This window comes from Rhinoraja longicauda, chromosome 28 (genome assembly GCF_053455715.1).
Source record: "Rhinoraja longicauda isolate Sanriku21f chromosome 28, sRhiLon1.1, whole genome shotgun sequence".
NCBI lineage: Eukaryota > Metazoa > Chordata > Chondrichthyes > Rajiformes > Arhynchobatidae > Rhinoraja > Rhinoraja longicauda.
In genome coordinates, this window is record NC_135980.1 from 13,782,568 (window position 1) to 13,800,788 (window position 18,221).

At 43.9% G+C, this 18,221-nt stretch overlaps 1 protein-coding gene across 1 annotated transcript in view; it reads left to right on the top strand.

The window, feature by feature from the left end:
* The window catches only part of LOC144607402 (receptor-type tyrosine-protein phosphatase delta-like), a 391,326-nt gene that overhangs the window by 348,372 nt on the left and 24,733 nt on the right, over window positions 1-18,221 (top strand). The window contains exons 27-31 of the mRNA XM_078424233.1: window positions 3,775-3,894; window positions 6,960-7,114; window positions 8,912-9,197; window positions 13,457-13,635; window positions 15,609-15,735. Of these exons, the coding sequence (XP_078280359.1) occupies window positions 3,775-3,894; window positions 6,960-7,114; window positions 8,912-9,197; window positions 13,457-13,635; window positions 15,609-15,735 (867 nt within the window). The remainder of the gene's footprint in view (window positions 1-3,774; window positions 3,895-6,959; window positions 7,115-8,911; window positions 9,198-13,456; window positions 13,636-15,608; window positions 15,736-18,221) is intronic.

Sequence of the window (18,221 nt, forward strand, 5' to 3'; positions counted from 1 at the left end):
AGTGCATGCATGGAATGAGCTGACAAAGGAAGTGGTTGAGGCAAATATAATCACAACATTGAAAATGCTTTTGGACCATTATATGGATAGGAAAGGTTTAGAAGGAGATGAGTCAAATGCAGGAAAATGGGACAAGTGTGCAGCGCAGAAACAAGCCCTTCCGCCTTGGTTGTCAAGAACGAGTTAGGCCAAGAGGCCTGTTCCCATGCTGTATTACTCTATGACTATTAAGGATGATTAGAGACTTGGACATCTCCATGTTTTTGGGAGTTTGGGACTTCACAACCAATAATAACCACTCTAATAACAAATTGTGTTTGCCTAACCTGTGTTCTTAGATAAAGTATTAGAGAGGGGTGGTTAACGATGAAGCTTTCTTCCCATGGAATATCTGGAATTCAGTACCTGAATAGATCGGGGTGCTTATAAAATGTAATTGGATGTCATAGAACCATAGAGTGCAGTACAGAAACAAGCCCTCTGTCCTTGCCTGTGACGATCATCAAACATCCACGTACAATATTTGATGTATCCTTGGAGAAATAATTTTGGCATGATGGGGAAGAAATCGACACGAAAGTTTGAACTCCACACTGTTTCAAGGGGCCAGCACAAGTGTAATGGGCCGAATGGCCCCTTTCTGAGCTGCAGGAATGACATAAATTGCAAACAGCAATGACATGTTGACCAGATAACTTACATTCCTAGAGATGGTTGCGGAATAAATGCTGCCCAGGATATATTTTGCATTCGTCTCCAAATTGTGTCATGTAGTCCTCGAAAGCCACCCATGATTCCACCCAGTGTTTTGGATCAAGATATCAAGCAAATGCCAGCAGTTCTGGCAATCTCTCAATAATGGATAAATCTACATTCCCAGCAGAGTATTTGGGAAATCCACATCACAGGATCTGCTTTCACCACTGTGACTCCCTCCTCTACTGATGATACTGTTTAGCTTAGTTTAGTTTAGAGATACCGCGTGGAAATAGGCCCTTTGGCTCACCGGGTCCGCGCCGACCAGCAATCCCCCTACTCTTCTACACACTAGGGACAATTTACAATCTTTACCAGAGCCAATTGACCTACAAACCAGTACGTCTTTGGATTGTGGGAGGAAACCGGAGCTCCTGGAGAAAACCCACACAGGTCACGGGGAGAAGGTGTAAACTCCATACAGACAGCACCTGTAGTCAGGATCGAGCCCGGGTATCTGGCACTGTGAGGCAGAAAATCTACCGCTGCGTCTGTGATCTTGGCAACCCAGTACCTCACATATGTGTAGGAAAGAACTGCAGATGCTGGTTTAGATCGAAGGTCGCCACAAAATGCTGGAGTAACTCAGCGGGACTGAAGAAGGGTCTCGACCAGAAACGTCACCCATTCCTTCTCTCCAGAGATGCTGCCTGTCCCGCTGAGTTACTCCAGCATTTTGTGTCTTCCTCACATATGTATCTGGGGGTCATGCATTCTTCATGTATGATCGTAGATAACGAGCAGCCGTGGTCTTCTCAACCTTGGGTGGTGTATGGTGACGAGTGCAGTTCCACCTTACACTGATTCAGATGTGAATTTCCACTGCGCTCTGTATGACTGGTAAGCTCAGAGTCCTGGTCAACACTTGGTCCAGGGATCACTTCACCAAAAAACAGATTAATAGGTACTTTTGATGGGGATCACATAATGATCACGCACACAGCCAAACCCAGCACCGTAAAACAACCCGTATCACTTGAATTGCTTTTCAATGCACACCACTGAACTGGATAAAAGGTTAAATGCCGCCACTCTACTCTGCTCAATGTAGTGGTTGATTGCTGTGGTTTTCAACACTTAACATAAAACAGGCTTCAATCGACTGACTGTAGGTAAACACAACCACAGCTTGGCAAAAGAGACCCAGCCTCGACCCTCTTCTCATCAACAGCAGTACAGAACCTTCTTTGGCTGCTTGGGACTGTGAGCTCCCGAGTGCAAATTGCAGGAGACCTGTCTTTAATATTAAGCCAGTGCCCCTCAGAGAGGATTTGGCATCCAGTATTAATGCTGAGAACTATATTGTACTCTGTACCTTTTCCTTCGCTCTACCTATTGTGCTTGAGTTTTGCATGATTGTATTTATGTGCAGTGTTATCTGACTTCATTGGAAAGCATGCAAAAGAAAGCTTTTCACTGTAACTCGCTACACATAACAGTAATAAAACCTAAACCTACAATAGCCCAGTTGCTACCCTGAGAAGCCTGATGTGATTCAATAATGTGGTGCAGTTGACACCCCAGTGATGCTGCCCTGTGATATCGGGGAACAGATGAGGACAAAACGCTGGAAATTCACAGCAGGACTATCAGCATCTGAAGGAAGAAAAGCAGCTTAATATTTCAGCTCTGCTGAAGCATCTCCATGGAAAAGTATTTCCACTGCACCCACTGTATATTTTCAGTGTGTCCTGCCTTCATTTCAGGTTTCCAGCAAATACTTTATTTTGCTTTTATTGGATCGTTAGTTAGGTATGGGTGAGGAGAGGATAATAATAATAATAATAATAATGCATTACATTTGTATAGCGCTTTTCTAGAAACTCAAAGACGCATTACATACTAGATAAAACATAAAAATAAATAAATAAACGAACAGAAAAGGAAGAATAAGGTGGAGCGACGGTCAATGATTGAAGGCGGTGTTGAACAAGTGGGACTTCAGTCATGTTTTGAATGTGGTGAGTGAGGAGGAGTCTCTGACGGTTTGGGGCAGCGAGTTCCAGAGGGTGGGAGCAGCGATGGAGAAGGCCCTGTCCCCCCAGGATCTGAGTTTGGTCCGGATGGGGGGGGACAGGAGGTTAGCAGCAGCAGAGCGGAGGGTGCGTGTGGGAGTGTGTCTGTGGAGGAGGTCAGTCAGGTAGGATGTTAGCCATTCCATCTCAGAGGGACTTCAGACCTGACCTCCCCCAACCCTAACAATAGGCTCAGATCACAGTTTACTGCAGACCAATCCCAAAGTTGCTCTCGGCAGTTTGAACAATTTTATCCCATTGTCCCACCTCCACCACACCTGCCTTGAATTGCATTTGTATGCATTTCATGATGCTCTGATTGCTACAGATCCCTTGTAGCCTGATACTTTATCAATGCCCACGACAAGCGTTTCTGAGCAGGTATCTATGTCTTTAGTCTGTACAGATACTTATGCCAGCTGCACATTAAATCTCTGTGCAGATGTCCATCCCTGCCTGCCTGTATCCAATGTCTAATTGAGTACTGCTGCTTGCTGCTTGTACCTAGTGATTTTGGAGAGGAATCTAGAACTGCTCCTGTACACTGAGTCTCCATGCATCTATCAAACAAAATGAGAGGACATTTCTTCAACCAAAGAGGGGTGAACTTTTGTTATTCTCTACTTACAAGAATTGAGACTCGGTGACAGAATGTATTCACAACAGGGGTTGATATTCTGCAATATGAATGAAATCAAAGAATATGGAGTTAGTGGAGAAAAGCAGTACTGAGCTAGTGGATAAACCACAATGTTATTAAACAGCCTAAATGATGCAAAGCACCTACTCCTGCTTCTATTGATACATTCTTGTTTGAACTACATTCCGTACAATGAGTGTATTTGCACAGACATGTATTACCTATTACTCTGGACTGGCATCTACACCAGGTATGATTACCCACTCCCTACGTACTGGTGTCTTAATCACACTACCTGTAACTGCGATTTGTAAGAAATATTGTCTCAATGGACCCTCCTTACTATTTGTGTCTCTTGTTCAGGTGAAGTGTGACCAATACTGGCCCAGCCGAGGAACAGATACCTACGGAATGATACAGGTGACTCTGTTGGACACCATTGAGTTGGCCACCTTCTGTGTTCGAAATTTCTGCCTACACAAGGTAACTAATTCTCCCAATTAACATACTCTAGACCCGTGAATGGCTGGTTGCGAAAAAGGACTCGAGAGAGATGTTTTTCTTAAAAAACAATAGGACAAACTCCAATGGACTTGGAGGAGCTCTTCCCTGAGAATAGAACAGGTGAAGGGTTTGGCATCTGAGGGTTGAACGGAATCTTTGTTGGATTATTGCTAGTATATCGTCAGTACGAGGGAGTGTGTAATAGAGGATGGAGGGATTAGTGTATGAAGGAACTGCAGATGCTGGTTTAAACTGTTAAAAATGAAAAAAAAATGGAGGGAGTAGTGTCTGATAGTGGAAGAGGCTGTGTGTGTGGGTGAGGAAGGAGCTGGTATCTCAAGTCAACAGCGTATTTGTGCAGTTGTAATTAATGAGGAGTTGGTATCTTAGGATGGGGTGAACAGTGTGTGGTTAATGGAGAGCTGGTTTCTTAGAATGAGAGTAACAGTATGTGGTTAATGGAAGAGCTGGTATCTGGCAGCGGAGCTGACTTGTTATTGATGATGAAAGAGTTGGTGTCCAAGGATGTAGACAAATATTGATGATTGCTTGGAACAGTGACAATTCCTCAAAGTAACCAAGCATCCCAGACCTGCTGAATATTGTGCTTGGCTCCCGCAAGGCTACAGGTAACCTGCCTACAACCATGCGGGTTTTGGAACAAGTCAACGTAAGCTGGGCAATGTGAACCGCTTCAGGCTTTTAGGAAACAAAGGATAAAGATGTTTGAAATATTATATTCAAGCACACAATTACAATGTATTAATGAGCGCTTGTCATTCAAGTAGGTTTCTGCTTTTGTGAAATCATTTCCTTTCACAGCAACTCATTTGCATTTTGATTTTGTCCTGTTTTTGCGTGCTCCTCGATGTGATACTACTGGGATCATCTCGCCACTCATTGCTTGCATATGATTAGTTTAGAGATACAGCGCAGAAACAGGCCCTTCGGCCCACCGAGTCCGCACCGACCAGCGATCCCCGCACATTAACGCCACCCTACACATACTAGGGCCAATTTACACTTATACCAAGTATACAAACTCGAGACAATTAACCTAAGAACCTGTACGTCTTTGGAGTGTGGGAGGAAACCGAAGATCTCGGAGAAAACCCACGCTTGTCACGTACTAACTCCGTACAGACAGCACCCGTAGTCGGGATCGAACCCGGGTCTCCAGCGCTGCAAACGCTGTAAGGCAGCAACTCTACCGCTGCACCACCGTGCTGCCCTGATTGCATACCCTTACTCAGAGGGACCTCAGTGGTGCACCCGTGTGCTCAGAAGTCAAACTACTCCTGCCCCAGCATGTTATCAGTCCCCTGCAAACTGAGATTATCAACAAAATATTGCTTGCAGTCTGCTGAGATCTAGAAATCCAAACTCAGTGTCTTAATGTGTAAATTCCAGATCTCAATGGCAAAAGCCTGTGACACGCAAGGAAGGCTCGGTAGTCCTCGAAAGGCCCAATAATGAACGCTCCCTTTCCAATATGCACCAGATTCAGGATATCAAGCACATAGCATTGAAGAAGAAATTGTTCATAGAATTTTCTAACTAATGAGTTAGGAAAAACATTTTTACTGATCAGGCACTATCTTTTATTCAATGTGTACCTCTCAATAATTTCCTCAAACTGCACCCATTCCACGTAGTACAATTTCAGAACTACCATGATTAATGCCCCAAGGTATAATTAAAATGATATCAATATCAGTGGCATATGAGCATACAAAATAGCAGCACTTGTCTTGGACACAAAACAATTTAATATGTGAATATATAGATAACATGAAAAACTGATTGAAACAGCTGGAGAAAATGGAGACATAAAAACTGCAGATGCTGGAATCTTGAGCAAAGCACAAAGTGCTGGAGTAACTCAGTGGGTCAGGCAGCATCGGTGGAGGGAAGGAACAGATGACCTTTCGAATCTGGATCCCTCTTCAAAACATTGTTTGTCCATTCCCTTCACAGGTACTGCCCGACCAGCTGAGTTCCTCCAGCACTTTTTTTGCTGAAGAAATTGTATCCCTTTTCAAAACTTAAACTTTCTAAAACACTTTGTGCATCTTGCTGTTTTAACCCATTTACTATTTAAACCTGCCCATGGGACAACCCCATGTCTTCTGCAAAAGATTTTTTTTTTAAATAAAACTAATTTCTGACCAAATAAATACATTATAGATAACGCTGGAAAAACTCAGCAGGCTAGGCAACGTCTGTGGAAAAGAGAATCAGCAATAACATTTCAGGTCCAATACATCTTGCTTGGACCAAAGCTTCCTTTGGCTATGACTCAGAAGGTAGAACCTTGGTCTCTGAGTCAATAGACAATAGACAATAGACAATAGGTGCAGGAGTAGGCCATTCAGCCCTTCGAGCCAGCACCGCCATTCAATGCGATCATGGCTGATCACTCTCAATCAGTACCCCGTTCCTGCCTTCTCCCCATACCCCCTCACTCCGCTATCCTTAAGAGCTCTATCCAGCTCTCTCTTGAAAGCATCCAACGAACTGGCCTCCACTGCCTTCTGAGGCAGAGAATTCCACACCTTCACCACTCTCTGACTGAAAAAGTTCTTCCTCATCTCCGTTCTAAATGGCCTACCCCTTATTCTTAAACTGTGGCCCCTTGTTCTGGACTCCCCCAACATTGGGAACATGTTTCCTGCCTCTAATGTGTCCAATCCCCTAATTATCTTATATGTTTCAATAAGATCCCCCCTCATCCTTCTAAATTCCAGTGTATACAAGCCTAATTGCTCCAGCCTTTCAACATAAGTCGGAAGGTTGTACCTTGCAATCCCACCTCATGACCTAAGCATAAATATCTAAACTAATATTCTAGCATATTACCAAGGAAACTGCTTTAAAAAGTGCTGATTGTCACTTTGCTGCTTCTGGGAGCAAATTCCCTCTCTCCTTCCGACAATGTCAGCAGTGATTACACGTCAAAAGAGTGCATTCACACCTTGGGATGTCCTGAAACACATGTGATGGATGGGCACAATATAAATGTTCTTTTTTGTCTTTCTTTTCAGAACGGCTCCAGTGAGAAGAGGGAGGTGCGCCAGTTTCAGTTCACAGCTTGGCCTGATCATGGCGTTCCAGAATATCCCACTCCCTTCCTAGCATTCCTAAGAAGAGTGAAAACCTGCAATCCTCCAGATGCCGGCCCCGTGGTGGTACACTGCAGGTATAGTCATTCCCTGGTACTGGAAATTGCTCTCTGCTTTCTACCTCCATTAGATCATTACTTCAAATGTCAGTGGAGCAGCCCTACAGTTCACGGTTGGATACAACAGTTATAATTTTGATTACTTTCTCCATGCTTTTTACTTCATAAGATCTAGGAGCAGAATTAGGCCATTCGACCCGTCGTGTCTGCTCCGCCATTCGATCATGGGTGATCTATTTCTATTTCTCCCTCTCAACCCTATTCTCCTGCCTTCTCCCCGTAACATTTGGCTCCCTTACTGATCAAGAACCTATCAATCAACGCTTTAAAAATAACCAAAGACTTGGTCTCCACAACCGTCTGTGGCAATTAATTCCACAGATTCACCACCCTCTGGCTAAATAAATTCCTCATCTCCATTCTAAAGGTATATCCTTAACTCTTAATAAGAGTCTCTGCCCTATGGTCCCAGATTCTCCCACCACTGGAAACATCCTCTCCACAAACACTATCTAGGCCTTTCATTATTCAGTAGTTTTCAATGAAATCCCCCCACCCCCCGATCCTTCCAAACTCCTGTGAATACAGGCCCAGAGCCATCAAACACGCCTCATGCGTTAAACCAATCATCCTTGGGATCATTCTTGTAGATGACTTCCCTGGATCTTCTCCAATGCCAGCACATATATGGTACCCAAAACTGCTCACAATATTCCAAATGTAATCTGACCAATGCCTCATAAAGCTTCAGCATTTACAGCCAGTCCCTTTGACCAAAGGGTTTATTTTAGATGGGCTGGAGCTATAAAATAAATCTGCCAAGGGAGAAACAAAGAACTGTACGGTATTAGTTCTGGATGACTGTATGCCAAAGAAAGTGAACACCACGTCATCTCATTTTTAAAATATTGTTTATTCACAAGTTGTTTTCTTTGGAGAATGATGTGTTGGGAAACATAATGTTTAATTCTGTATGCAGTGGTCAATGGTGAGATGAAGAGAAAACCTTCTCTGTACGACTTTAATTCTAGAAGGAGCTATAATTCCCATGAGTCATCTCTACTTCCCAGACCACAGCCCTCTCTGGCTGAACACAAAAAACTAGGTATTCATAGCCTTGGGTAGTAATGATATATATTTTATTTTCAACACTGGACAGTTTAATGTTGTTGGTATTTATGATCAACACAGATTTCAGCCCAAATGCACATCACTAAATCCTACGCTGAGCTTAAAACAAAAGTCTATTAAACTAGACTTCAACTATTTTACTGATGTCAGTGATTATTTGATGAGTATTCAGCCAATATTTTGAACCAGCCTAGTCTTGTTTTTTTAAGTATCACGTCTATTTTGGATCCATCCATGATGACTATGATTGTCCATTATGATTTGCGTCACCCTTTCAAAAAGCAAGTTCAGCTCCATTTAGCTCAGCTCAGCCCAGCCCAGCCAACCCCCTCCACCCTCCTCCCACCTGTGTTCACCTATTACCTCCCGGGCTTCCTTCAGCTCCACCTCTCTTCCAGCTTTCTTCCCCCCTCCTACTCCTCCCCCCTCAATCTGAGGAAGGGTCCCGTCCCAAAAAGTCAATTATCCATGTTCTCCAGACATGCCGCCTAACCCACTGAGTTGCTCCAGCACTTTGTGTCATTTTTTGTGAAGCAGCATCTCGTTTCTCCATTTATTTTAAGTAATTGCAGTCAATCATCACCATTCTTATGCCTAACATCTTAAATAAATATCTTAACGTTCCTTAATTCGTCACTTGGAGAATAGATCCATTTTTTTGACCCGGGTCAATTAATCTTTCAGTGCTGGAGTTGGTCGGACTGGCTGCTTCATCGTCATCGACGCCATGCTTGAGAGAATAAAACACGAGAAGACGGTTGACATCTATGGCCATGTGACGCTGATGAGATCTCAACGGAACTACATGGTACAGACGGAGGACCAGTACATTTTTATCCATGATGCACTGCTGGAAGCAGTGGCTTGTGGGACCACTGAGGTGATGGCCCGGAATTTGTACTCTTACATTCAGAAACTCACCCAGGTTGAGACAGGGGAGCATGTCACAGGCATGGAGCTAGAGTTCAAGGTAAGAAGATTTTCTTTGTTGGTTCCAAACAGTCTTGAGGAATTGGCATGCAAATATTTATTGCCTTGATAGCAAAAAATTAATTGAGGAAAATCTTCCATTGAGTATTAATATTTTGATCCAATCCCTTCTGTCCGCATTCTATCTGAAGACTTATCCTCTTCAGGGGATATGGTTTCCGTGGGTGTCAGAGCTACTGTACCAGTGCAACATCAGTGGGCCGACAGGTTTCAGGTAGAGCCAAGCTTTGTCCTGTCTTGAGTAAAATGAACAATTTTATGCTCAGGGCAATTTTGTGACTTTGGGACATGTTGGGAATTTTAGACAACTCAAAGTGAGCTCATGTGGGATTTCTGTAGATACTATTGTCTCTTTAGTTATAGTCATAGAGTCATACAGTATCGAAACATGCCCTTTAACCCAACTTACCCATACCGACCAAGATGGCTCATCTACACTAGTCCCACCTGCCTACATTTAGCCCATATCACCTTTAACCCTTTGAGGCAGAAACCAGAGTTGATTTGTGTTCTTATCTATTGCACTGCTATCTCAATATCCTACAAAATATCATTTTCAAATTTATTTTTGTTTTAATTTTATATTCGCTAATTGCATTTGGGTAAAAGCACACTTAAAGAAGCATTGCTTTGAGAATATCAGACTGAGAGAAGTGTCAATGCGGATGTGGTGGGATGGTTAATATGAGGCAGAGTGCATGATTAAGTTGCTGGCCTGCAGTATTAACCTTTCACGAGCTTTATCCAAAAAATATCATATTACCTCAGATATGTCCTGTGTAACATCACATAGCACCATGTCAACCTTTAAAAGAATATATAGAAATGAGCAGGCATAACTAATAGTGCATTACATAAAGCCAAATGACCTTACAGGAGAGGTGGAACTCATATAGATATGGTCCAGTCTGAAGAAGGGTCCCGACCCGTGACGTCACCCATTCTTTTTCTCCAGAGACGCTGCCTGACCCGCTGAGTTACTCCAGCACTTTGTGTCCATCATAAGCATGAGATATATATATATATGGGCAGTGTAGGGTAGTTGGAGGGATAGTGGTGATTTAAAGGTTGGTGTTTCAAACCAATATGATAAGTAAGAGAGAGCAATGAGTTTAGAAGGGAGATCTAGTGGGGATTCAAGAAACTAAGGGTGAAAGGTGAATAGTAATGTCAGGATATAACATGTTAGTCAAAGGGAAGTATGAAACAGGGTGTGTAACGGTTAAAAACTTTCCAACTAATGCGCACAGTCTTGGAGGGAATAGAGGAATCCTTACACTGAGACATAGGAGTACATCTGCACAAGAGACAACTAAAACTTCAGGGAAATCACTTAACATGGGAACAAAAGAATCAACTCCAACCAAGTCATTGAAATTTGATAAAGATTCACAAAGGGGAAAATGAAGGCAAACTTTTGTCTGAAGCATTCATTTTTATATTACAATGGAATTTAACGTTTCATAAGTCGGCCTTCTTCAGAAGTCTATTGGAATACTGTGTATAACGTTGGTTTCCTTGTTTAAGGAAGGATGGTACTATAATGGAATCAGTACAGAGAAAATTTACCAGAACAATAACAATGGATAATATTGATTTCTCTAACTTCAAGTAACCCCTGCATTCCCTCTCTCTCCATCCATCCCCCACCCAAGTCTCACCAGTTTCTCGTTATCGCCTAGGAAACAGCTAACAATGGCCCTTTTCCTTTTTCATTCTTCTTTGCTTATCTTTCATTCATTTGTTCTATATCTCTCCACATCACCGTCTATACCTCTCATTTCCCTTTCCACTGACTCTAGTCTGAAGAAGGGTCTTGACCCGAAACGTCACCCATTCCTTCTGAGTTACTCCAGCATTTTGTGTCTATCTACGGTTTAAACCTGCATTTGCAGTTCCTTCTGACACAATAATAATGGATGTGTTGCTTTATAAGGAAAAGCTGGACAGTCTAAATTTATATCTGCTGGAATTTAGAAGAGTGATGTTACTGTTTAAAAATAAGGGGCACTGTTTAAGACAGAGATGAAGTGACATTTTTTCTTTCAGGAGATGATGAATGTGTGCAACCTCAAAAGTTGGTGAAAGCAAAAAATGTAAATATTCTTCAGTAAGGGGAAGAGAGATGACTGGGATAGGAAGAAATACAGTGAAAGCTATACCTTATTAAATGGTGGAGGAAGCTTGCCTCACCGGCTGATGTTGGGTACAAGAAGAACCAGGATAGCAGTGAAAAGTGCCTTGGGCTTCCTCACAGTTATACGTTGTTGCCTGCATTATTAGACTGGGCCGGGTTACATGGCGAGTAATTGCAGAGACTTCATTGCCACGGGCTGCATTACTGCGCAGCTTAGCAAGGCGAGATCTGCAGCTATAGCCAGGGGAAGAATAGCAAAGAGGGTCTGAGGGACATGAGGCACAACCTGAGTGGCAGGGGCTGTGGGGAGGAGACAGTTTAGTTTATTGTCACCTGTACCGAGAGTGAAAAGATTTTGTTGCGTGCTGTCCAGTCAGCGGAAAGACAATATGTGATTACAATCAAGCCATTTACAGAGGGAGAGACAGATCAGCCATGATTGAATGGCGGAGTAGACTTGATGGGCCGAATGGCCTAATTCTGCTCCTATCACTTATGAACTTATGAGAGCAGGAGAGTGAAGATGTAGGCAAATTGGGGTATGGTCCCAGCAGAGTGGAGGAGGCAGCCACTGGCACTGTCACATACAAAGAACTCGCTACAAGGAGAGGATTTTGCCTAAAGAGCTTGTAACATGACATTCACCAATGCAGATTAAGTGACCCTCTCCACACCACAATCCTTCACGCCGCACAGTATGCTAATAAACAGCTGGAAGAGCTTAGTTGTAGCTTGCATTCCCTTCACTTCCTGCTGTGCAAGTCTATGTTCACAGGAATGAACAAACTCTCGATCCATGTACTTTAATGGGTTGCCTTAACCTTCTGTATTTCTAGTTGACCATCTCGCTCAAAGGACTCCCTCAGATCCCCACATGAGCAGTGTTTTCTGGGAGAATCTCTACTCTGTGTTTGCAGAGAGTTTTATGCAGATCACTGTGACATATTGAAAAGCAAATACACAAGCAATGTATTTGCACATTTGCAGAGCGGGAAATCAGAAACAAAAACAGGCTGCCGAGAACGAAGGGGGGAACCCAGCGGAGGGGGACCACTGAGAACGAAGGGGGTCCCGGCGGGGAGGGAGAGGGGCTGCTGTCACGTGCGGCAGTGGGCAATAGATAGCACTGTTCCATAAACCTTTGTAACTTTGTCGGCACCAAAACGTGGTGACACTTGTGTACTGCCTAGGTGAGGTCTGCTGCATGATTTTAACATATAGTATAAGAAGATAACTGCAGATGCTGGTGCAACCCGAAGGTATTTATTCACAAAATGCTGGAGTACCTCAGCAGGTCAGGCAGCATCTCGGGAGAGAAGGAATGGGTGACGTTTCGGGTCGAGACCCTTCTTCAGACTGATGTCAGGGGGGCGAGACAAAGGAAGGATATAGGTGGAGACAGGAAGATAGAGGGAGATCTGGAAAAGAGGAGGGGAAGGGAGGGACAGAGGAACTATCTAAAGTTGGAGAAGTCGATGTTCATACCACTGGGCTGCAAACTGCCCAGGCGAAATATGAGGCGCTGTTCCTCCAATTTCCGGTGGGCCTCACTATGGCACTGGAGGAGGCCCATGACAGAAAGGTCAGACTGGGAATGGGAGGGGGAGTTGAAGTGCTCGGCCACCGGGAGATCAGTTTGGTTAATGCGGACCGAGCGCAGGTGTCCAGCGAAGCGATCGCCCAGCCTGCGCTTGGTTTCGCCGATGTAAATAAGTTGACATCTAGAGCAGCGGATGCAATAGATGAGGTTGGAGGAGGTGCAGGTGAACCTTTGTCAACAAGCTGTTTGCGAAACAAAGCATTTTGCAGTACCTCGTAGGTACATGTGACAATGAAATATCATTGAACTATTGAAAGAAGGTGGTGGAAACACTCAGCAGGCCAGATGGTATCTGTGGAGAAAGAACATCAGAGAGGTAACGTTTCAAGTTGGTGATCCTTTATCAAATCTGATCAACTGTGTGAGCCACAAAAGCCGAGTCACTGAATATTTTCAAGGCTGCGGTGGACAGGCCTTTGTGCTTTGTCGTAACCTACGAAGACGTTTGCCTCACTTGATACCCACAATTGCCTTCATTCTCCTTCTGCTCTCTTCTTCTCAGCGCCTGGCCAATTCCAAAGCTCACACGTCCAGATTCATAAGTGCCAACCTTCCGTGTAATAAGTTCAAGAACCGCCTGGTCAACATCATGCCGTACGAGACGACGAGGGTTTGCCTGCAGCCAATCCGCGGGGTGGAGGGCTCCGACTATATCAATGCTAGCTTTATCGACGGATACAGGTACGTACGTGCCCAAGGGGTCAGCTCCATTGCTGGCTGATTGCCGTTAAAACAGTAAACTTTCAGAGCAGTATTACACTGTTAAATGCACGATTATAGCAGCAGGAGACTTATGTTTTACATTACAAACTGTTTCATACTTAATAGGTTGGATGAGGCACTTATGTTGCCCATTATACTCTGAAAAGCAGTCATCTGGCAAATAAAATTGCAGTTACATATGCATGACCTGAAGGCCATTTACCTAAAACTTTATAAGCTGAAGTTGCTACTGGATTACTGAACCGCTGACATCCGTTTTTCTAATGAACCCATTACTGAAGCAACTTTCGTGTCTTCTCTCATTCTAGTAGGTTTGTGCAGAGATGTAGCACTATAAAAGCTTATAGCGCCACAGTTCCTCAGCTGAGCGCTGTTAGCTTCTGCAAGGTGTCACAAGCTCGTGGTGACCACAGCTGACACCTTGGATTTGCACTTCCCCACTAGACTCTCTGCCTATTGCGCACTACAGCCTTCTTCACACACTCAAGACTTATCCTTTTCTCATGACGCCTCACCTGTCTAAATCTTGTTGTCCACTTACTGGGCGTGGATGAGACTAGCCCGACTGACTGTGTGGCTGATTCCCAATCTCCAGAGAACTGTTGCCTCTGCTCAGAAGCCCTAAGATCCGGGCAGATTTAACCTATAACTTCCACTAGTCGAGTCCCGCCAATATTAAATGCCATGGCTTAGATTGCATTGCTCCTGATGGACAACCGGCTTTCTTGGACGGGCCAATTTGTAGTAAAGGATCCAACAATTTATTTGTGGAAACTAATGATAAATAAAAGAAAGTCCACGGTTCAGGATGAGACTGGGTATTAAACATGAGGATTTTCAAATTGTAATTGAAATTCAAATTGTAATTAAAATTACTCTTTAAAATATTGTATATTTAAACTACAGCTTTGGCTCATTGAGTCCAGATGTTTGCTTGTGTTATTTGCTTGAAGTTAATATTGCCATGAAGATTGTGACCATGAGTGTTTAATGAAATCATGCAATCAAAAAATGACCAGAATTTGATACCCACACCACTCACTGTCTGGTCTTTATTTGACCAATATCCCACCCTCCCCACCAATCTTTGAAGCACCGCCCTTATGTGACACGTAAAGCTACCATTAAATCTTTCCATGCGTTGCCCGTTCTTCCACTTTCCAATCCTGAACAACCTGGCGGCAGAGAAATAAATGTTTTTTTCTGTCGGCCGCCAGATGACCAAAAGATAAAGTGAAATAAAACCTACAACCCCTGAAACTCTTAAACGAGCAAGCATTTGACTGACACAGAAAAAGAGCAGCAGCAGCTGTAAGGGAGGAATACATCGGATACATGAACTCACTGCACAGATGGCAGTGGACAATCTGATGGTCTGATTACTGCCCTTCAAAGGAAAGCAGTTTCAGATTATTGCAGATTAGACTGGCCTGATCCCCTGCTGGTAGCTGGGGCTTTGATTGTGAGATTTCATTAAATAATTGGTCCTTCGAGCCATCTCTTTCCACAGGCTGTCTAAATTCTTGTATGTCATAGGATTTGCTGTCTAATCTCCTTTCCAGACTACCTGGTCTCTGTACTATGGTGGGCGTTACCACTTGCATTTTATCTATTTCTGCAGACTGTTTACTGTACCCCACTGTTGACTCTGCTTGCTCATTTAATCTCCTTCTATAGACCATGTGTACTCTCCTGTACCATTGACTCCACTAACTTAATAACTTTCCATAGAACATGTGCACTCTGTCGTGAACCTTATACCATCCAATTACGCTCCTTTCACAGGTCATGTCAATTCTACTCCACCCATTCAATGTTCTCGTGTGGATCGTGTATTATAGGCATTTGCCAACATGTCCCATGGCTCCTCGGCTTACGGCCGAGGGAAATGTTTGTATTCTCTCAACAATCACTTAATTCTTCTTCCGCAGGCAACAGAAGGCGTACATTGCCACGCAGGGTCCTTTAGCAGAGACTACAGAGGACTTCTGGAGAATGATGTGGGAAAACAACTCCACCATCGTTGTCATGCTTACCAAACTGCGAGAAATGGGCCGCGTAAGTGTTGCTAAAAATGAGACCGGGATCTGCGACGTTCTGCTGCACATTCTGAGCCTTGGTTCACTGTTTTTTTGTTTCATTAGTTGGATTAGGGCACTGTTTTAAAGGTGTTTGGAGACCTTGCATGCAGTTTCACTGAGCGTCCAACCCCAATCATGTAATCATTCAGCTCTCAGTCTTGGCAGTGGGAAGGCATTGACCGTATCAATAAGAGACAAAGGGCTTTTCCAGGGAAAGCTGGGGAAGGGGATTGGGCTGTTTCACCTTTGCATTTAATAGATATGTTTATTCTGTTCCTGTGGCACATGAATTCAGTGATACAGATCAGCCTAGAGAAAAGAGAAGTTATTGAGGAGTTCATATAGCCCATCCACAATTGAAGTAAGGCGCAAATACAATAGAAGATAGGCACAAAATGCTGGGGTAACTCAGTGGGTCAGTCGGCATCTCTGGGGGAAAAGACCCTTCTTCAGACACCAGTTCCTTTTTGTCCAGAGATGCTGCCTGACCCACTGAGTTAGTCTCGCATATTATGTCTATCTTCGGTGTGAACCACCGTTTGCAGTTCCTTCCTGCAAATACAGGAAATGCCTCCAGATAAGTGGATAACTGCTCCACAACTTTTCAGCTGATCTATGTTCCACTGGATTCGAGACAACCCTCTTCACTGCCTACGACTCCAACAATTTTTGTGTCAAATGCAAATTTGCTAATCAGATCAGACATGTTCTCATCCAAACCACATATATATATATTACAGGCAATATAGGTCCCAGCACCTATACATCACTCATTACAGACTTTCAGTAAGAAAAGCACCCGGAGAAAACCCATGCGGACATAGGGAGAGCGTACAAACTTTATAGACAGGATCAAACCTGGGTCTCTGGTGCCGTGTTGCAACAGTTCTACTGCTGCGCCACTGTGTCGCCATGTTGCCAGACTTGTTGCCAGGCATTTTCCCTCTCTAAGACTCTTCTTCAGTTGCAGGTGTGTCGGAAGGAACGGCAGATGCTGGTTTACATCAAAGATAGACACAAAATGCTGGAGTAACTCAGTGGGACAGGCAGCACCTGTGGATAGAAGAAATGGGTGACGTTTTGGATCGAGACCTTTCTTCAGACCTCTGAAGAAGGGTGTCGACCCGAAACTTCACCCATTACTTCTATCCACAGGTGCTGCCTGTCCCGCTGAGTTACTCCAGCATTTTGTGTCTATCTTCGCAGGTTTAAAGTTGTCAGCTTCCATTTTCCTGCTTAGCAGTTGTGGACGTCACCTCATGGTGAGTACCTGCTGCTGCTGATGCTGGAGATGTTTTGTCAGATCAGTGGAGAAGTTATGCTTGCAGATACGTCTCCAGTGTCTGGCTCTACCCGCATCACCATATATATTTTCAGATCTATATTTAAATCTCCCTCTTGCTTACTGGAAGCTGTCGGCCTCGGGAATGAATCTTGACAACTAAGTCAGTCGGCTCTGACGAAGCAGCTCTCCTTCGAGCACAATCTTTAATATTACTGAGACTGCGCCGGCTTCTAGTGTGCGAGGAAAAGGTAGGAGCAGCAGTGAGTTGCTTAACACTGACTGCAAGTGAGTTATATTCCCATGTATCACGTCCTGCTGGTTTGCTGTGCGATTGTCAGAGTCCTGAAACTCATCCGCCTCTGAAATCTAGTGATCTGAGGGGTAAAGTTTCTATGAGGGAATGGATTGATATCTGGAATGTGGGCGGCACAGTGGCACAGCAGTAGAGTTGCTGCCTTAGAGAGCCAGACACCCAGGTTCGATCCTGACTATGGATGCTGACTGTACCGAGTTTGTGCGTTCTCTCCGGGATGGCGTCCGTTTTCTCTGGGTACTCCGATTTCCTCCCACACTCCAAAGACGTACAGGTCTGTATGTTAATTGGCTTCTGTAATTGTAAATTGTCCCTAGTGCGTAGGATAGTGCTAGAGTACAATGCGATCGGCGGCGTGGATGCAGCCATCCGAAGGGCTTGCTTCCACGCTGTGTCTATAAAGTCTAACGTCGAATGTGCTGCTGCAGAGGTGGTGGAATCAGATTTAATGGCAATGTGTAAGAGGCATTTAGGCAGATGCATAAACAAGCAAGGCATGGAAGGACATGTGAAGAAGAAGCGATCGGTCAAGATCATTTCTCACCCTGGCCGCAAACTCTTCGAAGCACTTCCGTCTGGAAGGCGACTCCGGACTGTCAAAGCAGCCACAGCCAGACATAAAAACAGCTTTTTTCCCCACGAGTGATAGTTCTACTCAATAACCAAAGTCTGTAGTCTCTTTTTTGCTCTGGTTTATTTTCACCCACATGTTTAGACCGTAATGTTGTATCCTTATTGTTTTGATGTGGTTATGCTTTATTCTTCATTGTTAACTGTATGTTTGTGTTGTCATTTGTGAGCGGAGCACCAAGGCACATTCCTTGTATATGCATACTTGGCCAATAAACTTATTCATTCATTCATA